This window comes from Corythoichthys intestinalis, chromosome 2 (genome assembly GCF_030265065.1).
Source record: "Corythoichthys intestinalis isolate RoL2023-P3 chromosome 2, ASM3026506v1, whole genome shotgun sequence".
In the NCBI taxonomy this organism is placed as follows: domain Eukaryota; kingdom Metazoa; phylum Chordata; class Actinopteri; order Syngnathiformes; family Syngnathidae; genus Corythoichthys; species Corythoichthys intestinalis.
Genome location: NC_080396.1, coordinates 67,877,161 through 67,899,445, shown reverse-complemented (window position 1 = coordinate 67,899,445; position 22,285 = coordinate 67,877,161). Strand labels below are relative to the sequence as shown.

The following is a 22,285-nucleotide window of genomic DNA, read 5'->3' as shown; positions in this document are numbered from 1 at the left end:
TTTTCAGTTGGCAGAAAAAAACGCACATTTTCTTATGTTTAGTCGACATATTTTTATGACCATTATAAATGCATTTACACAATGAAATAACGCTGGAAAAGTTTGTTAAACATAAAGTTGGTCAAATCGTGTTTTTTTCCGGAGGGAGCATTCTGGACTTCGTAACTGCAGCCAATTTAAGCTCCTCAAGACTTTAAGATAGAGGTAAAATCGGGCCTAAAAAATCCAGCCCGACCCGAACTGGTCCGCGGGTATTAAAGCCCGACCCGCGTTTTGTGTGATAACATTTGTGACGATGTCTGCATAAAAGCCTGTCTTTTGTAATGAATTTTCAGTTGGCGGAAAAAAAAAAACACAAATTTTCATAATGTTTAAATAGACTACATATTTTTATGATCATTATAAATTTATTTACACAACGAAATAACGCTGGAAAAGTTTGTCAAATATAAATAAACAGATGCGGTTTTGCGGACTCGCAGAGGGGAAGATTAAAAAGGGCGTATAGGCACGCTCTGGCTCTGCAATGACCATACAGCGCCTTTTTTTTATAATCCAAATTATTGATTTTATAACAAGTATTCCTTAGTTTATCATTCATACATCGTTAATACATAGTTATTTCAAAAAGTTAGCGAGCAAGAACCCTGGTCCGGGCCAACGTAATAATTGACATTTTAATTTTGGTCATATATTCAGTTTAATTGAGCTTTTTCCAGCTTGCTTTGTTTATAATTGCGATGTTTGTTTACCGCTTTTCCTCTTACTGCGAAGAGGGAGGAAGTTACATCGGCCGCCGCTATGATATTTAAGTCATCAGCTATCTGCTGTGACCTGGGAATTTAACGCCTTCTTTCACGCACACTGCTTCCCATGTCAGTCGACATGGCAAATTGTTTTCACACACAGCTGCTGCACGGTTAAGTCCTGTGATATTCCCGTTGTTTTGGAGTATGGCATAGGGGCTCAAGTTACAGCCAGATACTTTAAATAGCAGTTTATGGGTCATGCGAAGGCAGTGGACCTGCTTAAACATTTCGGTTTGCCTTTCGAATGAATGTGAATTTTGCCGTTTTAACTCAAGAGTTAGCCATGTTCACTGGGGTCTTGGCAGGTGCACTAGCGGCTAGCCTGTTACAGATGATGGCTGGTCTGACTCCTGTCCTCCTCCTCTTTTTGTCCGTAATTATTGTGTGCGTGTGTGTGTTTAAAAAAATTCTGACAGACTTTATAATGTTACTTTAAATGTGTTTTAATTGTATCTTCAATATATGTGCATTCTTTTGTCAAACAAACTTAGTAATTGAGGTTAAATTTGATGTTCAGTGATTTATTTATTTAATATGATCTAAATAATGGGTGCGAGAAAAGTATTCATTTTCAGTTTGAATGGCATTAAAAAAAGGTCTTAAAAGTCTTGAATTTAGATTTATCAATCCTGGGGGGGACCCTGTTAAAGTCGATCAGTTTGGGCATTAATTTTTTTTTTTTTTTTTTTTTGAATTTGAACACCATTGTGTTATTAACATTGTTAACATCCAAACTTAATTGGAAATTGGATGGGACCCTAATTTTGGCCTGAATTTGGTCATTTCAGATAATTTGGTAAAATAGGAAATGCAGGTTGGCAAATGGCATTTATTTGGTTTTTTTAACAAGATAATTTGATTTAAATTATAATAGGAGTAATTTCATACTTGGTCATACATTGTCTTCTTTTATTGAATTATTGCATTAAGATTGTAAATGATGCCGTATAAACCGTGTAATTTGGGTTAGCTGAATTTTTTAAAATACACCTTTTAGTGCCTGTCATTACCCGATCGTGACGGGTGCATCACAGTGCCAAAAAGAGGTGTGAGTAGTGTTAAAAAAAAGTATGTCGGTAACCCGGAACGAGAAATTGTGTAGCGACTAGTAAACCGGATATCCGGTTTGCCACTAGGGTCACAAGTTCTCTCTCGTAGCCATCTTGGGTATAGCATCTTGGGTCGGTGAGTACCTCCGTTATAAATCTAATGTCATCCGATTGTTTCCTAAACCTTACAGACTGTATCAATAGGCTTAAACGTTAAATTTGAATTATTGTTATTATTCGGTAATGTCATTTCCTTGTCTTTTCCAGTGCCTCCCCACGTTATGTGTATGCGCCTTTGTACCGCCGGTAAACTGCTCAAAATGGGGGAGAACATGCTGGCTGTAGTTCATATATATGTGGCCTGTCACGACCACATTAGTATCGACAAGAATTATAGCCTTCGACTTATTGACATCTTATTGAGCCTTTGAAACTGCTGTTTACATGTAAATCAACAAGGTGAAATGAGTCCCAAGTCGCCTTAAATAAATGTTTGTAGCATAACGTAGCTAACTTAAAGGCTCACTGAGCTAAAGCATGGGTTGCCTACTAGCCTGACAAGTACTATTAACAGTGTGGGACTCGTGGAATTTGCACATTTTTATTATTAAACATGAAACTAATGAAGTTAACTATTTGCACATCATTGACTTTTTTGCATATAAAGTAACCGTTCCGTCTTTTGATAGCAAACATGCCTGGCGAAGCAACAGAAACTGTCCCTGTCACCGAGCAGGAGATGCAGCAGCCACAAGTGGAGACGGGTTCGTACTTTTGAACTTGTCATAAGCAAGCATGTATTTAGTAAGGCTGTAACTAACAGCAACACTCATGGGGTCCTGGTCTTACACACGAGGGTGCTTATGGATAACATACATTTGGACATTTTATTTGATGGGCTGAATTGGTGTAAGATGAGTGGTCTGTATTGGGTGTGCATGCAACAGGTGATGGTCATTTTGACTGTCAGCTGCTGTGTGTTGTACATTTGTTGCTGGCTTGTCTTCCTAAGAAGTAACCTAGGACCCCCTTGTGTTTGTTCAGTTGTGTTTGGTGTTATGCTCTGACAACTCCATTTGTTGTAGAAAGCATGTTGTGTGTATTGTGTGCTCACTAAAGGCTTTCTCACAAATACAGGAGACATAATTATACCGTCAATCTTGTGGGTTTTTACCATAGATCACTGCCAGCTTCCAGTTTAATACGGATTAGACATCTATCCTCTTCAATTGCAGGCAGTGAGTTAACAGTGGCCCAGCGCACCGTTCTTTTGGTCTACTATCTTCGTTTACACGCTAGCCTGTTCAATCTTTGGACACCAACAATGGCCAAGAGTGATTTTTGTGACTTGGCAGCAAAAAACCCCACCCAAATCAGGATGTTATGATTGAACAACGAAAAATACTTATATGTTGATTTGGTTATAAGGATGCAACAATACTCGGTTTTATATTCAACCGTTTGATACGCCCTCTTCGATTCGATACGCAAAAACATTCGATTCAAATGAAAAGCTCCCATAATGTATTTTCCGAATTTATTTTTGTCATCTATCTCGCTTAATTGTCCGGCGCAGCTTTGCCTTGGAAAAACAAACTCTGCCGCTAGCAGCCCCCCTCCTCCACTCCTCACCCAAACTGCATGAAAGGTTGGAGCTGTGGCACACGAGGATCATTGCTCGTGAGGAAAGACGGTAACTTAAGGAGGCGGCTTGCCGGCTTCAAAATCGTAAAGATCTGTTGTTTGGCAGCATTTTGGCTGAGCTGATATGCTATCCCCACTCTTACATATAAAATAAATATTGCCTTTCCGGATACGAACAACAATGACCGCCAATATATCATTGCCGACTTGGCTGCAATGCATAACCTCTGTTTGACAACAGACAGGTTAAGACCGTGGGTCATAGAGCGCTAACTCACGTTTACACGATGAACATTGAGTGGCAAATTAGGAGCGCTGTTAAAGTTAAGTTCTCCCACTTGAAAATATTAGAGAGGCTTGTAATTGTCAACATGGGTAAACCTCAACCATGAGAGACAGAATATGGAGAGAAAAAAAACTGAAAATCACTGTTTGATTTTTAAAGAATTTATTTGCAAATCATGGTGGAAAATAAATATTTGGACAATACCAGAACTTCATCTCAGTACTTTGTTATGTACCCTTTGTTGGCAATTACGGAGGCCAAACGTTTTCTGTAACTCTTCACAAGCTTTTCACACACTGTTGCTGGTATTTTGGCCCATCCCTCCATGCAGATCTCCTCTAGAGCAGTGATGTTTTGGGGTTGTCGTTGTCAACACGGACTTTCAACCCCCTCCACAGATTTTCTATAGGGGTTGATATCTGGAGACTGGCTAGGCCACTCTAGGACCTTGAAATGCTTCTTACGAAGCCACTCCTTTGTTGCCCTGGCTGTGTGTTTGGGATAATTGTCATGCTGAAAGACCCAGCCACGTCTCATCTTCAATGCCCCTTGCTGATGGAAGGAGATTTTCACTCAAAATCTCTCGATACATGGACCCATTCATTCTTTCCTTTACACAGATCAGTCGTCCTGGTCCCTTTGCAGAAAAACAGCCCCAAAGTATGATGTTTCCACCCCCATGCTTCACAGTGGGTATGGTGTTCTTCGGATGCAATTCAGCATTCTTTCTCCTCCAAACACAAGAATCTGTGTTTCTACCGAAAAGTTCTATTTTGGTTTCATCTGACCATAACACATTCTCCCAGTCCTCTTCTGGATCATCCAAATGCTCTCTAGCGAACCGCAGCCGGGCCTGGACGTGTACTGGCTTCAGCAGGGGGACACGTCTAGCAGTGCAGGATTTGAGTCCCTGGCGGCGCATTGTGTTACTGATAGTAGCCTTTGTTACTGTGGTCTCAGCTCTCTGTAGGTCATTCATTAGGTCCTATCGTGTGGTTCTGGGATTTTTGCTCACCGTTCTTATCACTTTGACGCCGCGGGGTGAGCTCTTGCATGGAGCCCCAGATCGAGGGAGATTATCAGTGGTCTTGTATGTCTTCCATTTTCTAATAATTGCTCCCACGGTTGATTTCTTTACACCAATCGTTTTACCTATTGCTGATTTAGTCTTCCCAGCCCGGTGCAGGTCTACAAATTTGTCTCTGGTGTCCTTCGACAGCTCTTTGGTCTTAGCCATAGTGGAGTTTGGAGTGTGACTGACTGAGCTTTCGGACAGGTGTCTTTTATACCGATAATGAGTTAAAACAGGTGCCATTAATACAGGTAACGAGTGGAACCTCGTTAGACCTTGTTAGAAGAAGTTAGACCTCTTTGACAGCCAGAAATCTTGCTTGTTTGTAGGTGACCAAATACTTATTTTCCACTCTAATTTGGAAATAAATTCTTTAAAAATCAAACAATGTGATTTTCTGTTTTTTTTTTCTTCCCACATTCTGTCTTTCATGGTTGAGGTTTACCCATGTTGACAATTACAGGCCTCTCTAATCTTTTCAAGTAGGAGAACTTGCACAATTGGTGGTTGACTAAATACTTATTTGCCCCGCTGTAACACAGATGGACTCGGACCACAAAAAGGTTTTTCTCATGTGGTAAACATACCTGCTCAGAGAGTAATAGCAATCAACAGTGTGCCCCGCCTAACTTTACAGTCAGTCAAGATTGTTCTCAGCACATTTATACAAAATTTCTTCCAATCAGTAAGAAGTAAGCACATAAATGTTATGCACAATAATGTAGGGGTGTGACAAAATATCGAAATCGTGATACTTTGTATCCCAAAAGGTTATCGATATGCTCCTGCCTCGAATCGAGATATCGTTTTAAAAAGGTGTCAATGTTTTTTTTTTTTTTTTTTTAATACTTTGTATCCCAAAAGGTTATCGATATGCTCCTGCCTCGAATCGAGATATCGTTTTAAAAAGGTGTCAATGTTTCTTTTTTTTTTTTTTTAAACTAATACTATATATTTTGTTACTATGACTAAGTGTGCTTTTCATTAAAAATAAGTGTGGTAATATTTCAGTGTGCCCTCTGCTTTATCTATTTTCAGATTAAAACAAACAAAAGTTGAACAGTTTTTCCTCTCCCAAAAAAATGCGGAATGCACACCAGACTGAACTCACACAAAGTATTCTGAAAACGATTGTCCAGGACATTACAATTCATTTTAACATTTAGAACAATATAAACAAAGACATACCACAAAAAGAGTAGGATTTGTTTTGACTCCCGTTAAAAAGTTGGTCACAGTGTTTCCGTTTAGTTTTCTTTTTGCAATAGTTAATGCTAGCTGCATTTGGCCTCATTTTTTGTGATTTATTATTGATATTTGTTATTTATTTATACGTTAATAAAGCATTTAGGTGTTCCAAAATGTTCAACAAAAATGTAATCTTTAAATTAGTTTTTTTTAAAAATGTTTAGTCAACTAATCGTAAAAATAGTCGGCTGACTAATCGGGAGGAAATTAGTCGTTTGGGACAGCCCTAAAATATTTGTGGCTTTATTCGATGAAACATCAGTGGTGTCTGGAATTTCTTTTTGTGGGGGATAACGTGGCTGGGCTATTTCAAGGAGAAAGAAACTATAAATTCTGCTGTTAACAGCAACATGAGCAGAACAAGAAATTTCCTGATATTTTTCAGATCAAACGTTTTAGATTGTTTTTGATGCATACCGCATTACGTGTGAGGATTGTTGTATCAAACCTGTGGAGATAGAAAAAAAAAAAAGAATTTAAAACATTGTAGTTTCTGTATTGTCCAAGTCTAAATCTTTAATACAGTGAAAATAAAAATAAATATAAATTCTTTGCTCGTTAATTTACAGTGTGTGCCCCTAAAATTTAGTTAGACCGCTTATCCTTGTTAGGATTTTAAGTAATTCTAGGCTGGAGCCCTGAAATATAAAATTTATTAGTGCTAAAACCCCTCATGATAAAATGAGTTTGCTGTGTGGAATAGAAAATAAGGTCTGCATTTTCAATAGTGTTGCATCAAGACTAAGTAAAAGGAAAGAATCACTATTCTAACCCAAAATTTATGATTGCGTCTTGGTTTGATCATTTAACCTGCATGGGAAACACCTAAACATAATCGTTTAAATATAAATTAAAGAATATTTTTTTGTTCAGCGACACCATCTGCCACAGCTTCAACCCAGCAGCCTCAGACTGGCCCTGCAAAGCCCAAAGGCAAAGATGCCAAAAGTGCTCAGGGTTCTTCTGCTCCAAAGGCTGTTCCTGGCAGAAGGAAACGCTCTTCTTTGTCTGCCTCTTCTTCCTCTCCCACATCCCCAAAATCCACTCCTTCCTCAATCCCCTTGTCACCAATTCGATCCCCTTTAGCTTCCTCGCCTTCTGCCAATCAGGGTGCTCGCTTTACCCCAAAGGTTGTGAAAGCAGGCAAACAAGAAAAATCCCAGAAAGTAGAGTCCTTTTTGCCTCAACCTACCCCACAGGATGTCAAGGTCATCGAAGAAAGTAAAAAAGATGTCGGTACTAAGCAAGTTAATGATCCTTCCCCTGTCCCAACTGAGCCAAAACATAAATTGTCAGCTGCTGTAAAACCTGTTGACACCCCAGCAACACTTAAAGTTAGGCCAAACCCTGCTGTTGCAGCTTCAGATTGTCTTGCTTCTAGCCCTTCGAAATCTTGTGAAGTTTCTTTGCTGCCATCTGCTTCTGTTCCTGCTGATGATGATCTGCCACCGCTCATTCCACCTACTAAATTAAACAAAATGGTAAATAAAAGCAGTCCCAATGCCCCTACAGAAGTGTCTAAAATAGAATCCAGATCTAAGCATGTATCTCTAGGGGAAATACAGACAGACATAGAACCAAAGCCAGAGGAAACTGTTATAATTAAAGAACTCAAATCATCAACTGTCACTACTAAGACAATAAAACACTCTCAAACTAAAGTCACTGAAACTGTTTCAAAGGCCAACCCCAGCTTTCTTGGGACTGACCCAGCTGTACAAGTCAAACTTGCTCCTGTGGGTGTTGCAAAGCCAGCCATTGAGCTCAAACCTGCTTCTGTGGAGATGGCAAATCCAACCGCTCAGGTTGGATATACTCTGATGGAGGCTGCTAAGCCTGGCTCACAAGACAAATCTGTTCCTACACAGGCTGTTAAGGCAGCCCATCAGGTCAAATCTGCTCCTGTGCAGCCTGAACCTATGGTTAGCAAGCTTGTCCCTGTAGATGCAGTCAAGGCTTCACCACAAGAAAATGCTGTTAAACTTGCTCCAATTGAGGTTGCCAAGCCTCAGTTGCAAGAAAAGATTGCTTTTCATGCTGCCAAACATACTCCCACAGAGGCCCCCAAGCCAGCCATGCAGGCCCCCAAGCTAGCTGTGCAGGACAAGCATGTCCAAGTGCTCGCTTCCAAGTCAGAACAACAGGATAAGCCTACTCCAGTAGAGGTTGCTAAGCCAGCCCCTCAGGAAAAGTTTACTCCCATACAAGCTGTCAAGCTTGCTCCTGTGGAGGTTTCCAAGTCAGCCCCTCAGGAAAAATCCACTCCCAAGCCAGCGCCACAGGACAAGGCTCCCAAGCCAGCGCCACAGGACAAGGCTCCCAAGCCAGCGCCACAGGACAAGGCTCCCAAGCCAGCGCCACAGGACAAGGCTCCCAAGCCAGCGCCACAGGACAAGGCTCCCAAGCCAGCGCCACAGGACAAGGCTCCCAAGCCAGCGCCACAGGTCAAGGCTTCACCACAAGAAAATGCTGTTAAACGTGCTCCAATTGAGGTTGCCAAGCCTCAGTTGCAAGAAAAGATTGCTTTTCATGCTGCCAAACATACTCCCACAGAGGCCCCCAAGCCAGCCATGCAGGCCCCCAAGCTAGCTGTGCAGGACAAGCATGTCCAAGTGCTCGCTTCCAAGTCAGAACAACAGGATAAGCCTACTCCAGTAGAGGTTGCTAAGCCAGCCCCTCAGGAAAAGTTTACTCCCATACAAGCTGTCAAGCTTGCTCCTGTGGAGGTTTCCAAGTCAGCCCCTAAGGAAAAATCCACTCCCAAGCCAGCGCCACAGGACAAGGCTCCCAAGCCAGCGCCACAGGACAAGGCTCCCAAGCCAGCGCCACAGGACAAGGCTCCCAAGCCAGCGCCACAGGACAAGGCTCCCAAGCCAGCGCCACAGGACAAGGCTCCCAAGCCAGCGCCACAGGTCAAGGTTCCACAGGACAAGGCTCCCAAACCAGCCCCACAGGACAAGGCCCCCAAGCCAGCCCCACAGGACAAGGCCCCCAAGCCAGCCCCACAGGACAAGGCCCCCAAGCCAGCCCCACAGGACAAGGCCCCCAACCCAGCGCCACAGGACAAATCAAACATGAATGGCGCTAAATCGGGCATGCCGGAGAAACATGCATTGGCAGAGATGGCAGCTGCAGAAAAGCCTAATCAGAAGGCTGTACCCAAATCTAATGCAAAAACTAAACAAGTTAAGAACAAATTGGTTGCGCAGTGTCCTGTCTCTGACCCAACTTCCGAAAAGCTGACGTTTGCTGAGGCCCTTGTCCAACCTGATATTGAGGTAATAAATTCGGTCCCATCACTCAAAACTGCCCCTACAACTGATAAAACCCAAGCCCAGGTGGAAACTGTGGTCAAGAATGATGAGGGTATTTCTATTTTTTTCTTCTTTCTGTATGTTCTAATGTCAAATGAATGGATAGTTTCGCACACGTTGACGCACATTGTTCAAATCACTTTCCTAATCTTAAAAATAAAAGTATCAATTTGGCTGCTTTTAGATTTCCTTGCCTTTGGAAAAGTACTAAATGCAGTACATGTGTAGGGATGGAAGCAAGCTCAAATTGCAATATGGAAAATAGGCGATTTCCAATGTGCCAGCATTTTCTTATGGTAGCTGTTTGATCACACTTTTAGGTTCTGGTACGGAGTCGGAGAGTGACGATTCGGTCCCTGAATTGGAGGAACAGGACTCTGCACAGACACAGACACAGCAAGCACAGGTAAAGCTAAAGTCTCTTTGCTGGTGGTATTTGCGAAATATTTTTGGCCGTGTCTCTTCGGTGATGAATTACACAGAGACTTTCGTTCTTCTGAGCTTTCTGAAGCCACCCTTCCTGTCCTGAGAAGATTTTCTTGTTATCAAAGGTGCTCAATTTTAATTTCTTGGTTCACATTAATATGGATGAAACTTTTCCGGCAATAGGTTGCTGCCGCTGCTGAACTAGATGAGGAACCAGTCAGTAAAGCCAAACAAAGCCGAAGTGAAAAGAAAGCACGAAAGGTAATCTTGAGTTGTATTTTTTTTCCTTTTGATTTGCCTAAATCATGACTCTAATGGAATGGATTTGTTTGTGGTTTTCTTATAGGCAATGTCAAAGCTCGGCCTGAGGCAGGTCACAGGCGTCACCAGAGTCACAATTCGCAAGTCCAAGAACATATTGTTTGTCATTACCAAACCAGACGTCTACAAGAGCCCGGCATCAGACACATACATAGTGTTCGGTGAAGCTAAGGTATATAGCTCAGTCGTACCTTGTCATGCTGCCCTCTGTTGTCAGGAATGTGAATCCTCTTTAACCATTGTGTGATGATTCCCCATCACTTTTTTTTTTTTTTAACACCCTTCTATAATACAGATCGAAGATCTCTCACAGCAAGCCCAGCTTGCCGCTGCAGAAAAATTCAAAGTTCAGGGAGAAGCCGTATCAAATGTTCAAGAAAACACACAGACGCCAACAGTACAGGAGGAGAGCGAAGAGGAAGAGGTGAGGACTAATCTAACAACGGGCAAATGTCCCATCATCCCCTCCTTTTCTCTAAATACATTCCTCATCCTGTTGTTTTAGGTTGATGAGACTGGGGTTGAAGTCAAGGACATTGAGCTCGTTATGTCACAAGCCAATGTGTCACGGGCAAAGGCTGTGCGTGCTCTGAAAAATAACAACAATGACATCGTCAACGCAATTATGGTAAGTTCTTTGGCGCTTTCTCTGTTGTTTAACTTGACGAAGCCATGTCAGATGGTTTGCTGAAAGAAATCTGCAGTGATGATTGATACAGTGACTTTCGTTCTTCTGAGTTCATCTGAAGCCAACATATCTGTCCTGAGTAGAAGTACTCTTGGGAATTTTAGTGAGGAAAGAAATAATTGTTGTTGACCAACTATTTTTTTTCTTTGCAGGAATTGACGATGTGAACTGGACCCAAGAAGTGTTTGAAGAAAGGTTGCTGATTTAGCTCGTTTATAGAATTTATAGCCAAGATGGAAATAAAAATGTGACTCCACAATATAAATGTCTCTAGTCATTTCTTGGGGAAAAAGACGTATTCATTGCAATTTATTTGAAGGTTTTACATCATTAAGGCATCGATTTGCCATGAACATTACCAGCCTATTCCCATGGAAAATCACCTGTGGCAGCCTACCCGTGACACCTGCTGATTTTTTATGCTGTGCCTTTTACACACTTTTATAATGCGCAAGCACACGGCAGATTGACCCTGCGGAATTTCACAATTTTGCAGAGCTGGTATTGGGACACATTTTAAATTGGTTCCGTTCAATAAGACAATTAATAGCCAAATACAATGCACAACCCTAACCACGTTCCATTGCTTGATGAAAACATTTTGTCGTGGATCCGCATTAGGACCAATTGTACTCTAGCTCCCTTTAGTTGTTCAAGAACTGGGGGATTTTAAACTACTTTGTCTAAGTGAATATTACCAATGGTTTTATTGATACCTGTGGTCCCAACTGCCTTGAGATGACTAATTTCTTGTTTAGTTATAGGCTAATCTCTTAACCTTTCTTTGGATCATTGTAACCTCACGAGGTGATATCTTGCATGGAGCTCTAGTATAGATTCATCCATGTTATACTTCTAATTCTGAATAATTAAAAACAAAGGAGTGGTTCCACAAGCACATCATTGTTATGGATGTCAGTCTCCTGAACTTATCACTATTGGAAATCTATAGAGAGGTGAAGCTGCTAACTTCAAAACACCTGCCTCAAAACCTTCAGGATTTGGAGACATCTGCAGAGAGCAGTGGACCAAAATTTCTTATGTGTATGCCAACCTAGACAACAATTACAACTAGCGTTTGACTAGTTCTGTGCTTTGTCAGCAAGGGTTTTGCCACCAAGTATGAAATTGTTTTAATAGGATGTCAATCCATTAAATGACATGCATTCATGATATGTCATTTTCTTGATTTTAAATTGAAGCTCTCATAAAAATCAGAGTGGGATTAAATTGTCGGCATTGACTGCGATAGACGTCCAATCGATTTATTGTGTCACAGCCATAGACTTTGCTGTTCTCCCTCTTGGATTCCTCTTGCCGTGAGCGGGACTGAGGTAATCGCTCTGCTGTATTAAATGATCCAACATAGGAATATGACTGCTATGTAGAAGAAGCATGGAATAAAAATTGGTTTTGATGCCAACTTTAAACAAGAAGAGTGCTTGTCTAATGTGCAATCTGCGGTCGTTCCACAATTCCGGAAAAATAAAAAGTTAATCAGAATCAGTAAAAGGACGAACATAAATCTGAATCACGACATCCGGAACCGTGTCGACCCCAAAAAAATGTTTGGGGCGTGTTTAAGGGTGGGTGGGGAGTTATGTTGCCATGGTAACCGATTAAACAATTTTTAAAAGTCATCTCATTTGAACCCATATTTGTGGGGGTAACTTAACAGTCTTGCCAGGCTCCAATTAGATCAAAAGCTGGCTGTGGTTGCTTATCTTTTGATGCCTCCATTGACGGCGCTACTCGTCCAATCCATTTTGACTGGGACAACTCGATCGATGCCAGGCCCACAGTCAAATTGGATTAAACGTCTATCGCCGTCCATGGCAGTGAATGAGAAAAACCTTTGCCACATCGAAATACAAGTTTCACACCAAGGCAAAAACGATTAAAATGTATATTTTTAAGAGCAAATTGCCTTTTTTTTAAATTGGAAAAATAATGTATTGGCAAGACAATAAAAAGAACTTCGGACGTGTTTGAGTCGTACTAATCGCGTCAGGTGGCGGCGGCAGCAGCCCGAGACACGATAGTCAAAAACGAAAGCTCTAGAAAGGTCTAGTGTAGTGGACGTACGCCTCCCTCCATTGCTATTCTCGAAGCCACACTACGTAACAACACACTCACTTAAGTTTCAGTAACTGGCTTGGTGACGTTTTGCGTTGCTTGTGTGTGGCAAACGCTCCTTCTCTCCACAGGCTCTTGGCGTTATTTTCGCGAGACCGTTTTGTCCCCAAAGAAGACAATGACTTCTCGTCAAGACGCGTAAGTTGTGTGACCCAGCTAAGGCTGGAAAGTGGGAATTCTTGCTAACGTTAGCCGCCCGACCAACATGCCGCGGTAATGGCGGGAGGCTGGCCTTTACCTAGCTTAACTGTGAGCTATCATTAAGCAGCTAAATGTCAGACAATTTCAGGCCACTCCTTAAAATGCTCTTGGTAGTACTCCTTACTGTGTTTGCAAAGATTCGTTTGGACTGCGACTACATTTGTATTACGTTATGGCGTGTGTCAGGTGCACCGCATGGTTCAACTACTGTTAGCTGAGCTAGCACAGAGAATTCATTCAACGACATTCTAGCCAGTTGTAATGACTATCGGATTCGCGTCGAAGGACTGCGGCGTTCTTTTGGGTTTTTACAGTAAGCCATATAGTAATACATTGAAAATAAGGAGTAACCGTGTGATCCAGTTCATATTTACGTTCCCCTCCATTCTGTGACGAAGAGGATTTTGCTCATGTCATGAGGGAAGGAATTTATTGAATTTTATTTCTAGAGGATATTGAAAATTAAGATGCATTTGTATACTTCAAAATTTCCAATCCAGCAATGACACATGTCGCCCTGAATCATTTTTAAAAGTAGAATAAGGAGACATTTTGATGCGGAATGTTCTACTGTAATTTGACTCTGGCGTCACCTGATACTGACTTCTTTTTTTTTTTTTTTTTTTTTAACAAAATGGAAGCCCGGATTTTATACCAGTACTCAAGCCCATTAGCCACCTGTTGCGGCCTTTGTTTAAATGTAATTTTAAATTATAGTTAAAATTTGTTTAATGAACAGGATAGTTATAATGTGAGTCTTCTTTTGTGAACCTATTATTAAGTAACGTTTGAAATGCAAACATTATTTAATGTATTAAAATGAATTGACATGTTTTTTTGTTATTCACAGACACCCAGCAAGTGCCAAGTGGTACGATAGGAGGGACTCCGTTTTTATAGAGTTTTGTGTAGTGGACAGCAAAAATGTAAAAGTCACTTTTGATAAAACAAAATGTACTTTCAGGTATAGAATATTCACTCTACAATGAATGTTTTCAGATCCGAAGAAAAGTGAGGCTGCAGTAATTTATTGAGCTTGTTTTTTGCCTCCACAGTTGTGTTGGAGGAACTGACAATGTCAAACATGACAACGAAATAGAACTCTTTGATGCTATTGATCAAAGTGTAAGTATTGTATGCTTCACTGGCCTATGTTTCCCCTCCTCACCATCAGTGTGTTTGTTAATGCAGGAATCCAAACACAAACGCACAGATAGATCTGTGATGTGCTACTTGCGGAAAGCGCAGCCAGGCAAGTCATGGCCGAGGCTTACCAAAGAAAAAGTTCAGGTCGGTTGCCTTTCAAAATCGTCACACGTTCAACATCACCTAACGGGTTAGATGACTTTTTTTGGGGGTGGTGTCTCCACAGCCGCGGTGGGTCAGCCTTGACTTTAACAACTGGAAACAGTGGGAGGATGACTCGGAGGAGGAGATGGGCAACTTTGACCAATTTTCAGATGTAAGAACTCTTTGAACTATGCATTCATTTTTTAAGGCCAAAAAAATGTTATTTCTAACTAAAATGTAACTGCCATCGGTTTGAAATTTCCAAGATGAAAAGAACATAAATGACTCTACGTGAAAGATGCTGAATTTAGGAGTATGTGCACAGTATTTTGAAAAAAAAAAAAAAATATATATATATATAGAGAGAGAGAGAGAGATGTTTGTAGATGAAATATTTTTATTTGCTGTTCTATGCTAGAGGGCTCCGGTAGTCATGGTTTAGTACAAGCAGGCAACTCAACATGTCATTTACATTACAGCATTAGCTAATAAAGCGCCAGTAGGTGTCATTATTGCGCTGCAAACCTTCCTGTCTGCTATGCCTCCTCAATAAAGTACCAAAAATGATGATTATGGGGTTACAATTATATGATGAACTGGTGTCAAAATAAGATCAAATTTGAAGTCACCCAGCGTGGCATCATGGAACAGATTGTTTGACTTAGCAGGTTCAACTACAGTAGAGGTTAGCAGGATTTACATGAGAATAATTGCTTTAGAAAATGTTCAACGCTAACTGGTTAATGCTGAAGACAAACAAATGGAACAATGTTTTTGTCACAGTACAATGTAAATCTCAATTGCTGTGGAATCCTTGAACCACTAAAATGACTATTTTCAGGTAATCAAACAAAAAAAAATGGCAACCTGCTTGAGTTCTCAAACAGTATTCAAGTTGGTGTTATAACTTATATCGTATACCATTTCCCACTCACATCAACACATCACCACCACAAAATCATGTTTAATCATTGATTAAATATGCCAAAAATGTACCAATGTCTTACTCTTGTCATTTACTTAAAATGGGATGTAAGCATGTCTAGCACTGGCCTTGCACATCAAAGCCCGCGTATAGACAGACACCCTTAGACATTGATCTGCAGTAGAGCTACAGCTATCGATTATTTAAGTAATCGATTAATCTATCCATTAGTACGACAAATCGAGGAATCGGATTAGGAACATTTAATGCGTTGCAGAATCAATTGTAGGAGATTTAAAACAGGCTTGCTAAGATTGCACTTTCAAAAGAGCATTAAATGCGATACCAAAATAAAATTTCCAAGGGTTTTTCAAACTTTGCAGGATAGCACTTTCATTTCACAAGAGCAATAAATGCATTCAACAATAAATTAAAATACCTGCGCTAAAAAAATAATAAATGGGGATCGAAGTACAACGAAAGAACAATTGGCTAGCTTGCATAGCAAAAGTCTGCAAGCTTAAATACTATAAATTTTTTTTTTTTTTTTTTTTTTTTTTTTTTTTATGTACAATGCTCTTAACTCATTTGCTCCCAGAAACATATAAATATATTCTATTTTTAAATGCTTCTTTGTCCCAAAAACATATTTACAAGTCTTTTGCGTTTTTTTTTTTTTTTTTTTTACAAGAAGAATCTATAGCTTCCGATCTATCTCCGAAACAAAAAACAAGCTTCAAAACCAATTTTAAAGCAATAAAACTGGCCACTGGAGGGCAGTAGCGCATTTGGTAAGACCCCCCAAGACCCCCCGATTCAACCAGTAACTCTTTGCATTGACCGTGCTAGTAAGTTAGCAGAGCCCCTCCGCAGGCTTGCTGCTCAGGTCCCCCGAACGCTCGAGTATCTTGCACATAACCGTGCACGGCCAAACCAGTTCCCCCCAGGAACACAAGTTCCCCAGGCGAACGAGACAGTGGTCACCACAAAAAAAAAAAAAAACTAAAAGAAAATCCATCTTTACGAAACAGTCAGCAATGAGGGAAAAGTTTAACTGCTGTCGCAGCCACCAAACGTCATCTCTCAACTAGGTAAGTGTGAATAAATTGTTACTTTACTATCAAAAGCTCTATTTGGCTGGTTGTTCATGATATTTTGTAAAAGGAAAACATTATTCAGATGTTTGGAATGTAACTGAAGTAAAAAATAGCCATGTTAAAGTCAAAGTTATGTTTGAAATGTTTGCGTTTACAAAAAGCTCATTTCCTCCGTTTTTTCATCAGAAATTGGAAAATTGCTCAAACGAAGCTATTTTGTAATGCTGATTTCTAAAGAATGGAAAAAGATATGAACTTACTTTTTTTCTGCTGAAAGAAGGGAGTCTAATCTCTCTTTTGGTGGGTTCCATGTTCATATAGCAATAGAACAGAATTTTCTGTGGGCCTTGCAAAATCAGTCAAAATCCAGTGAAACGGCCAGGAGCGAACGGCCTTTCTCCGGAGAAAATGTCTGGGAGTGAATGAGTTAATTATCGTCAAACACATATTCCCTCAAAAAAAAAACTGCTAAATATACCTCTGAACTAAAGTACAAATGCATGAACAATCATTGGCGCAATCAAAAACTTACCTTATGTTGGTCTTAACAGGGAGCAGCTGGATCTAGCCATGTTCGATGAGTTATGTCGTGGAGGGTAGTGTATCCACCCAAATCAATAAAACTAAATGCAAACACTTTAAAAACCATTACAACGCCACTTTAATTAAACGAATCCTCGAAGCAGTAATATTTGATTCAAAGGTTTTTTTCTAATATAATTACTCGAGTTAATCGCTTAATTGTTGCAGCACTAATCTGCACGTAGACTAGGGCTGCAACAACATATTGATAATAAACTTGTTTCCAACAAATTTGATTATCAATTATGGTCGGCAACTGATCGTGGATGTACTTCGCATAAGTGCATGCTAAAATCAAGGTGAGGCATAGGCACTACACACTCTTGTACAACAGGTGCCGATACGCATCTAAAATTTGCTTGCAATCCACTATTAATTAAAAGAAGACTGGAAATCAATACAACAATGACAGTCCGGTAAATTGGGTTGTGAGCACCTGTTGTCATAGCTTTTAACATTTACAATTCTCATATATTAATAGTCTTGTATCATGTAATTTGTGCTATAAAATCATGAATGCTAAAACAGGATCAATTAATTTGGCACAGTGTGTAGATACAGTGCCTTGCAAAAGTATTCGGCCCCCTTGAACCTTGCAACCTTTCGCCACATTTCAGGCTTCAAACATAAAGATATGAAATTTAATTTTTTTGTCAAGAATCAACAAGTGGGACAGAATCGTGAAGTGGAACAAAATTTATTGGATAATTTAAACTTTTTTAACAAATAAAAAACTGAAAAGTAGGGCGTGCAGTATTATTCGGCTCCCTTGCGTTAATACTTTGTAGCGCCACCTTTTGCTCCAATTACAGCTGCAAGTCGCTTGGGGTATGTTTCTATCAGTTTTGCACATCGAGAGACTGACATTCTTGCCCATTCTTCCTTGCAAAACAGCTCGAGCTCAGTGAGGTTGGATGGAGAGTGTTTGTGAACAGCAGTCTTCAGCTCTTTCCACAGATTCTTGATTGGATTCAGGTCTGGACTTTGACTTGGCCATTCTAACACCTGGATACGTTTATTTTTTAACCATTCCATTGTAGATTTGGCTTTGTTTTGGATCATTGTCCTGTTGGAAGATAAATCTCCGTCCCAGTCTCAGGTCTTATGCAGATACCAACAGGTTTTCTTCCAGAATGTTCCTGTATTTGGCTGCATCCATCTTCCCGTCAATTTTAACCATCTTCCCTGTCCCTGCTGAAGAAAAGCAGGCCCAAACCATGATGCTGCCACCACCATGTTTGACAGTGGGGATGGTGTGTTCAGGGTGATGAGCTGTGTTGCTTTTACGCCAAACATATCGTTTTGCATTGTGGCCAAAAAGTTCAATTTTGGTTTCATCTGACCAGAGCACCTTCTTCCACATGTTTGGTGTGTCTCCCAGGTGGCTTGTGGCAAACTTTAAACGAGACTTTTTATGGATATCTTTGAGAAATGGCTTTCTTCTTGCCACTCTTCCATAAAGGCCAGATTTGTGCAGTGTACGACTGATTGTTGTCCTATGGACAGACTCTCCCACCTCAGCTGTAGATCTCTGCAGTTCATCCAGAGTAATCATGGGCCTCTTGGCTGCATCTCTGATCAGTTTTCTCCTTGTTTGAGAAGAAAGTTTGGAAGGACGGCCGGGTCTTGGTAGATTTGCAGTGGTCTGATGCTCCTTCCATTTCAATATGATGGCTTGCACAGTGCTCCTTGAGATGTTTAAAGCTTGGGAAATCTTTTTGTATCCAAATCTGGCTTTAAACTTCTCCACAACAGTATCTCGGACCTGCCTGGTGTGTTCCTTGGTTTTCATAATGCTCTCTGCACTTTAAAGAGAACCCTGAGACTATCACAGAGCAGGTGCATTTATACGGAGACTTGATTACACAAAGTTGGATTCTATTTATCGTCATCGGTCATTTAGGACAACATTGGATCATTCAGAGATCCTCACTGAACTTCTGGAGTGAGTTTGCTGCACTGAAAGTAAAGGGGCCGAATAATATTTTCAGTTTTTTATTTGTTAAAAAAGTTTTAGTTATCCAATAAATGTTGTTCCACTTCACGATTGCGTCCCACTTGTTGTTGATTCTTGACAAAAAAATTCAATTTCATATCTTTATGTTTAAAGCCTGAAATGTGGCGAAAGGTTGCAAGATTCAAGGGGGCCGAATACTTTTGCAAGGCACTGTAGATAATGTAGCGATGCTGTCTTATACTATGTTACAGTGGTAAAAAAAATACTTTTAATAAAATACTTTTTTTAAGCCTCTTGGTGTGGTGTCTTTAAGGCACCGTTAAAAAAAAAAAAAAAAACTTTCAAAACTTTCACGCAGTGCTGCCTTCAACATTACAGGTATTCTCCGGGTTATGAACGAGTTAGGTTTCTAGACTGGCGACGTAATCCGAATTTCCGCGCAAGTCAAAATTAACCCTTTTAGTACCCCTAAATACTCCTCAAATCTCAATATAACTATCCAAAAACGTACTGTATTATACGTCATTGTACTGTACTTGCCAAATCCTAGCTAGACAGCTCACTCGGCTGCGCGACGTCTTCGTGTGCGTAAATACATTCTTTGTGTGTACATTTGCTCCTACTTGCGTGTGGGAGTACTACCTGCTCTATGCTTCCAGCACCAAAATAAAAGCATGCATCAAAATGTAAAAGTCAACATCATTTAAAAAAAAAAAAAAAAAAAAAAGACACTAGAGACAATCACGCAAGTCGGGCACATTGTAACCCAGGGACTACCTGTACTCGAAAGTACTGTTTTTTTAAAGTCTCTCCCAATTTTTATTTGGCACCGATAGACCACAGAAAACTGGAGATGTAATTGTTTTAAATTCATGGTAGAAACTGTTCTTTTTAGGTGTTCACTAGAGGGGCACTCATGCTTTTGGGACAGGACGGAACAAACATCCTTAGTTGATGGAAGAAAAAAAATATTTTGTTTTGTTTCTTTTCAGAAAATGAGTCATTGCCACAATAGTCAATTATGAAAATAATGGTTGGTGCAGCTCTAATGGAAATGCAATGCAATGCAAATCTTTAAAGATTATTTTTCCCTCTGACCCAAAACGTAAAGATAAAATTAGGCAAGTAACAGTTTTGGTCATATTATGTGTGTGTATAGTGTACTCTGATAATCTCAGTAAAATAGATTTGATTAATAGCAACTGGTAGTGCTGGTAAGTGAAATCTACGAATTTTAACTTCTTGTACAGGGGGTTTCCACCTAACAGCGACAATATGCTCTATGACGTCAAAATCAGGGACGGGAGAAATGCAAAGTACCCTACCGCAAGCTGGTTTTCTTCATTTTTTTCCTTTTTTTAAACTTTTCTTTCTTGTTACAGATGATGAATAACATGGGCGGTGATGATTTCCAACCTGATTTAGATGGTGACGATGTAAGACATTTATCTTTTTTAAACGGCTCATCCAGTCGATTGTCCCGTGTTTTACTTAATTGTTCACCACATTTTCTTTTTTCAGGATGACTCTGCAGACAGTGATGATGAAAGTAAGAAATCCTTTCCTGTGTATCACGCAGTTCTCCATTTTTGTGTGTTTTGGCCTGAAAACTGGAATATTTCTCCTTACATTCAGAAATGCCAGATTTGGAAACGAACTGAGGTGCTATGGAAGGAAAAGATCAGCTGACAAAGGAAGCAAGCAAAATTGACACTTTTACACCCTTTTTTTTTTTTAAGGCAGTGAAACTAAAGAACTGTCGACAGCCATAATTTAATGCATAGCCTGTGCTCTACGCAACTGTGAAGGTGCATGGTAAATGTACAGAGCCGCTATCTCCACTTCCATTTGCTGTACTGCACGTCGGGTATCTTGCTTTACTGTTATGACCAACGAAGCACATGGTAATGGAAAAGTCCTCGATTGAGCAATATACTGTATGTTGATCAAATTGACTAACAGTTTGTGGTTTATTAGTTCAACCTTTGTCAAAATGTTGTGGTTTCAAGTTAGATAATAGTGTAGTTTCCTCTGTAGAAGAAAAAAATGAAGAAAAATACTCGTGGTCTCTCAAGCCTTCCATGTGCAGTGAATTAGATAACCAGTCTTTTTTTTTTTTTTTTTTTTTCCTGTAACTTTGACTTTCTGCTTACATGTTTCCCTTTACTACTTGTTTATACGAAATGATGACAGATATGTTAATATGAAATCAGGACAAACATGTTTCATCTGTCCAATACTATACTGGGGTATTGTGAATGAGGTTTTTCCATATGAATATCTTTACCTCTCTCCAACATAACCAAGACGAACAGAGTCTGCTGAATTAAGTTCAAACTACTTGCAGGAAGCGGCATCACAGTGACTTCTTTGTCTTCTGGGTTCTGCACCCCCAATCTACTATAGAACCTTGCCGGCAAAGTGTGTGTTTGAAAGATGCTATGCTGTATAATGACCAAATTCTATTTGCACTGTCAACAAAAAAAAGTATGACGAGACATGTTGAATTGCAGTGGACAGTTGTTTTTTTTTTTTTTTTTTTTTGTCTACATATTTCTAATAAACAGATAAATCTGAGATGCTCCCATGCTCTCCTTAATAATTGGCCTGGTATGACTTACTTACTTATGACTTATGTACTGATGTGCATAAAAATATTATCCTGAATGTGCGTTAATGGTTGTCTCTGTACCTTGCGAGTGGCTGCCAATCAGTTCAGGGTATACCCTACCTACTCCCTGTTGTTAGCTAGGATAAGCTCCAATGACCCTTGTGATGATTGACATGCAGTGAAAAATCAACTTTACATGTAGACATTCATATAAAAATACTTGCTCAAATTATTTAAGAATAGTCCAGGCATGCAAACGTGCCACCTTTCGGCGAAATTTCGCCGTTTTGAAATCAAAATGGGTCATTCTTCTGAATCACGTAGATCTGAGGAGAAAAAAATGGGGGGGGGGGGGGGGACATGTTAACGAGCGAGTGAAACTGTTAACTTCAAAACTGTAGTCCATGCTCAAAACTACACTCTAGTCCTATGACCTAGTCCTATCACTGCCACTCTCTTCTCGTGACAACAAATGACTGACAAGAGTGAGAGACGAGAGCACAGTTATCACCAATCAGCAATGAGGAGGCCGAACCCCTCTCCATCCCAGCTTCTCGCCCGGACCCGTTGGAAATTGCGGCAAGGTAAGGGATTAATGTCAAAAATTGTTAACTTCTTAAAGCTAAAAG

At 40.2% G+C, this 22,285-nt stretch overlaps 2 protein-coding genes and 2 non-coding genes across 4 annotated transcripts; all 4 read left to right on the top strand.

Moving 5' to 3' along the window:
* Positions 1–1,904: 1,904 nt before the first annotated feature.
* Positions 1,905–11,122, top strand: naca (nascent polypeptide associated complex subunit alpha). The gene is made up of 8 exons (XM_057830139.1): positions 1,905–1,994; positions 2,548–2,622; positions 9,743–9,828; positions 10,032–10,109; positions 10,195–10,341; positions 10,465–10,593; positions 10,675–10,797; positions 11,010–11,122. Exons 2-8 carry the CDS (start codon positions 2,553–2,555, stop codon positions 11,022–11,024), a joined length of 648 nt encoding a protein of 215 aa, XP_057686122.1. The 5' UTR covers positions 1,905–1,994; positions 2,548–2,552; the 3' UTR covers positions 11,025–11,122.
* On the top strand, positions 9,883–9,956 carry LOC130912578 (small nucleolar RNA SNORD59). Its single transcript, XR_009062631.1, has one exon. It is a non-coding gene; the product is annotated as a small nucleolar RNA SNORD59 (small nucleolar RNA).
* Positions 10,867–10,941, top strand: LOC130912579 (small nucleolar RNA SNORD59). Its single transcript, XR_009062632.1, has one exon. It is a non-coding gene; the product is annotated as a small nucleolar RNA SNORD59 (small nucleolar RNA).
* A 1,818-nt stretch (positions 11,123–12,940) lies between the features above and the next one.
* On the top strand, positions 12,941–21,622 carry LOC130912471 (prostaglandin E synthase 3-like). Its single transcript, XM_057830584.1, has 8 exons — positions 12,941–13,131; positions 14,045–14,158; positions 14,250–14,319; positions 14,386–14,484; positions 14,567–14,656; positions 20,428–20,481; positions 20,567–20,594; positions 20,681–21,622. Exons 1-8 carry the CDS (start codon positions 13,112–13,114, stop codon positions 20,704–20,706), a joined length of 501 nt encoding a protein of 166 aa, XP_057686567.1. The 5' UTR covers positions 12,941–13,111; the 3' UTR covers positions 20,707–21,622.
* The last annotated feature ends 663 nt before the right edge of the window (positions 21,623–22,285 follow it).

Excerpts from the sequence above, each read along its gene's own strand:
- naca (XM_057830139.1), top strand. The coding sequence starts at position 2,553 with ATGCCTGGCGAAGCAACAGAAACTGTCCCTGTCACCGAGCAGGAGATG. Across the intron at positions 2,623-9,742 it reads GCAGCCACAAGTGGAGACGG|GTTCTGGTACGGAGTCGGAG; the intron begins GTTCGTACTTTT and ends TCACACTTTTAG. Across the intron at positions 10,594-10,674 it reads AGGAGAGCGAAGAGGAAGAG|GTTGATGAGACTGGGGTTGA; the intron begins GTGAGGACTAAT and ends CTGTTGTTTTAG.
- LOC130912471 (XM_057830584.1), top strand. The coding sequence starts at position 13,112 with ATGACTTCTCGTCAAGACGC. Across the intron at positions 13,132-14,044 it reads ATGACTTCTCGTCAAGACGC|ACACCCAGCAAGTGCCAAGT; the intron begins GTAAGTTGTGTG and ends TGTTATTCACAG. Across the intron at positions 14,320-14,385 it reads TTGATGCTATTGATCAAAGT|GAATCCAAACACAAACGCAC; the intron begins GTAAGTATTGTA and ends TTGTTAATGCAG.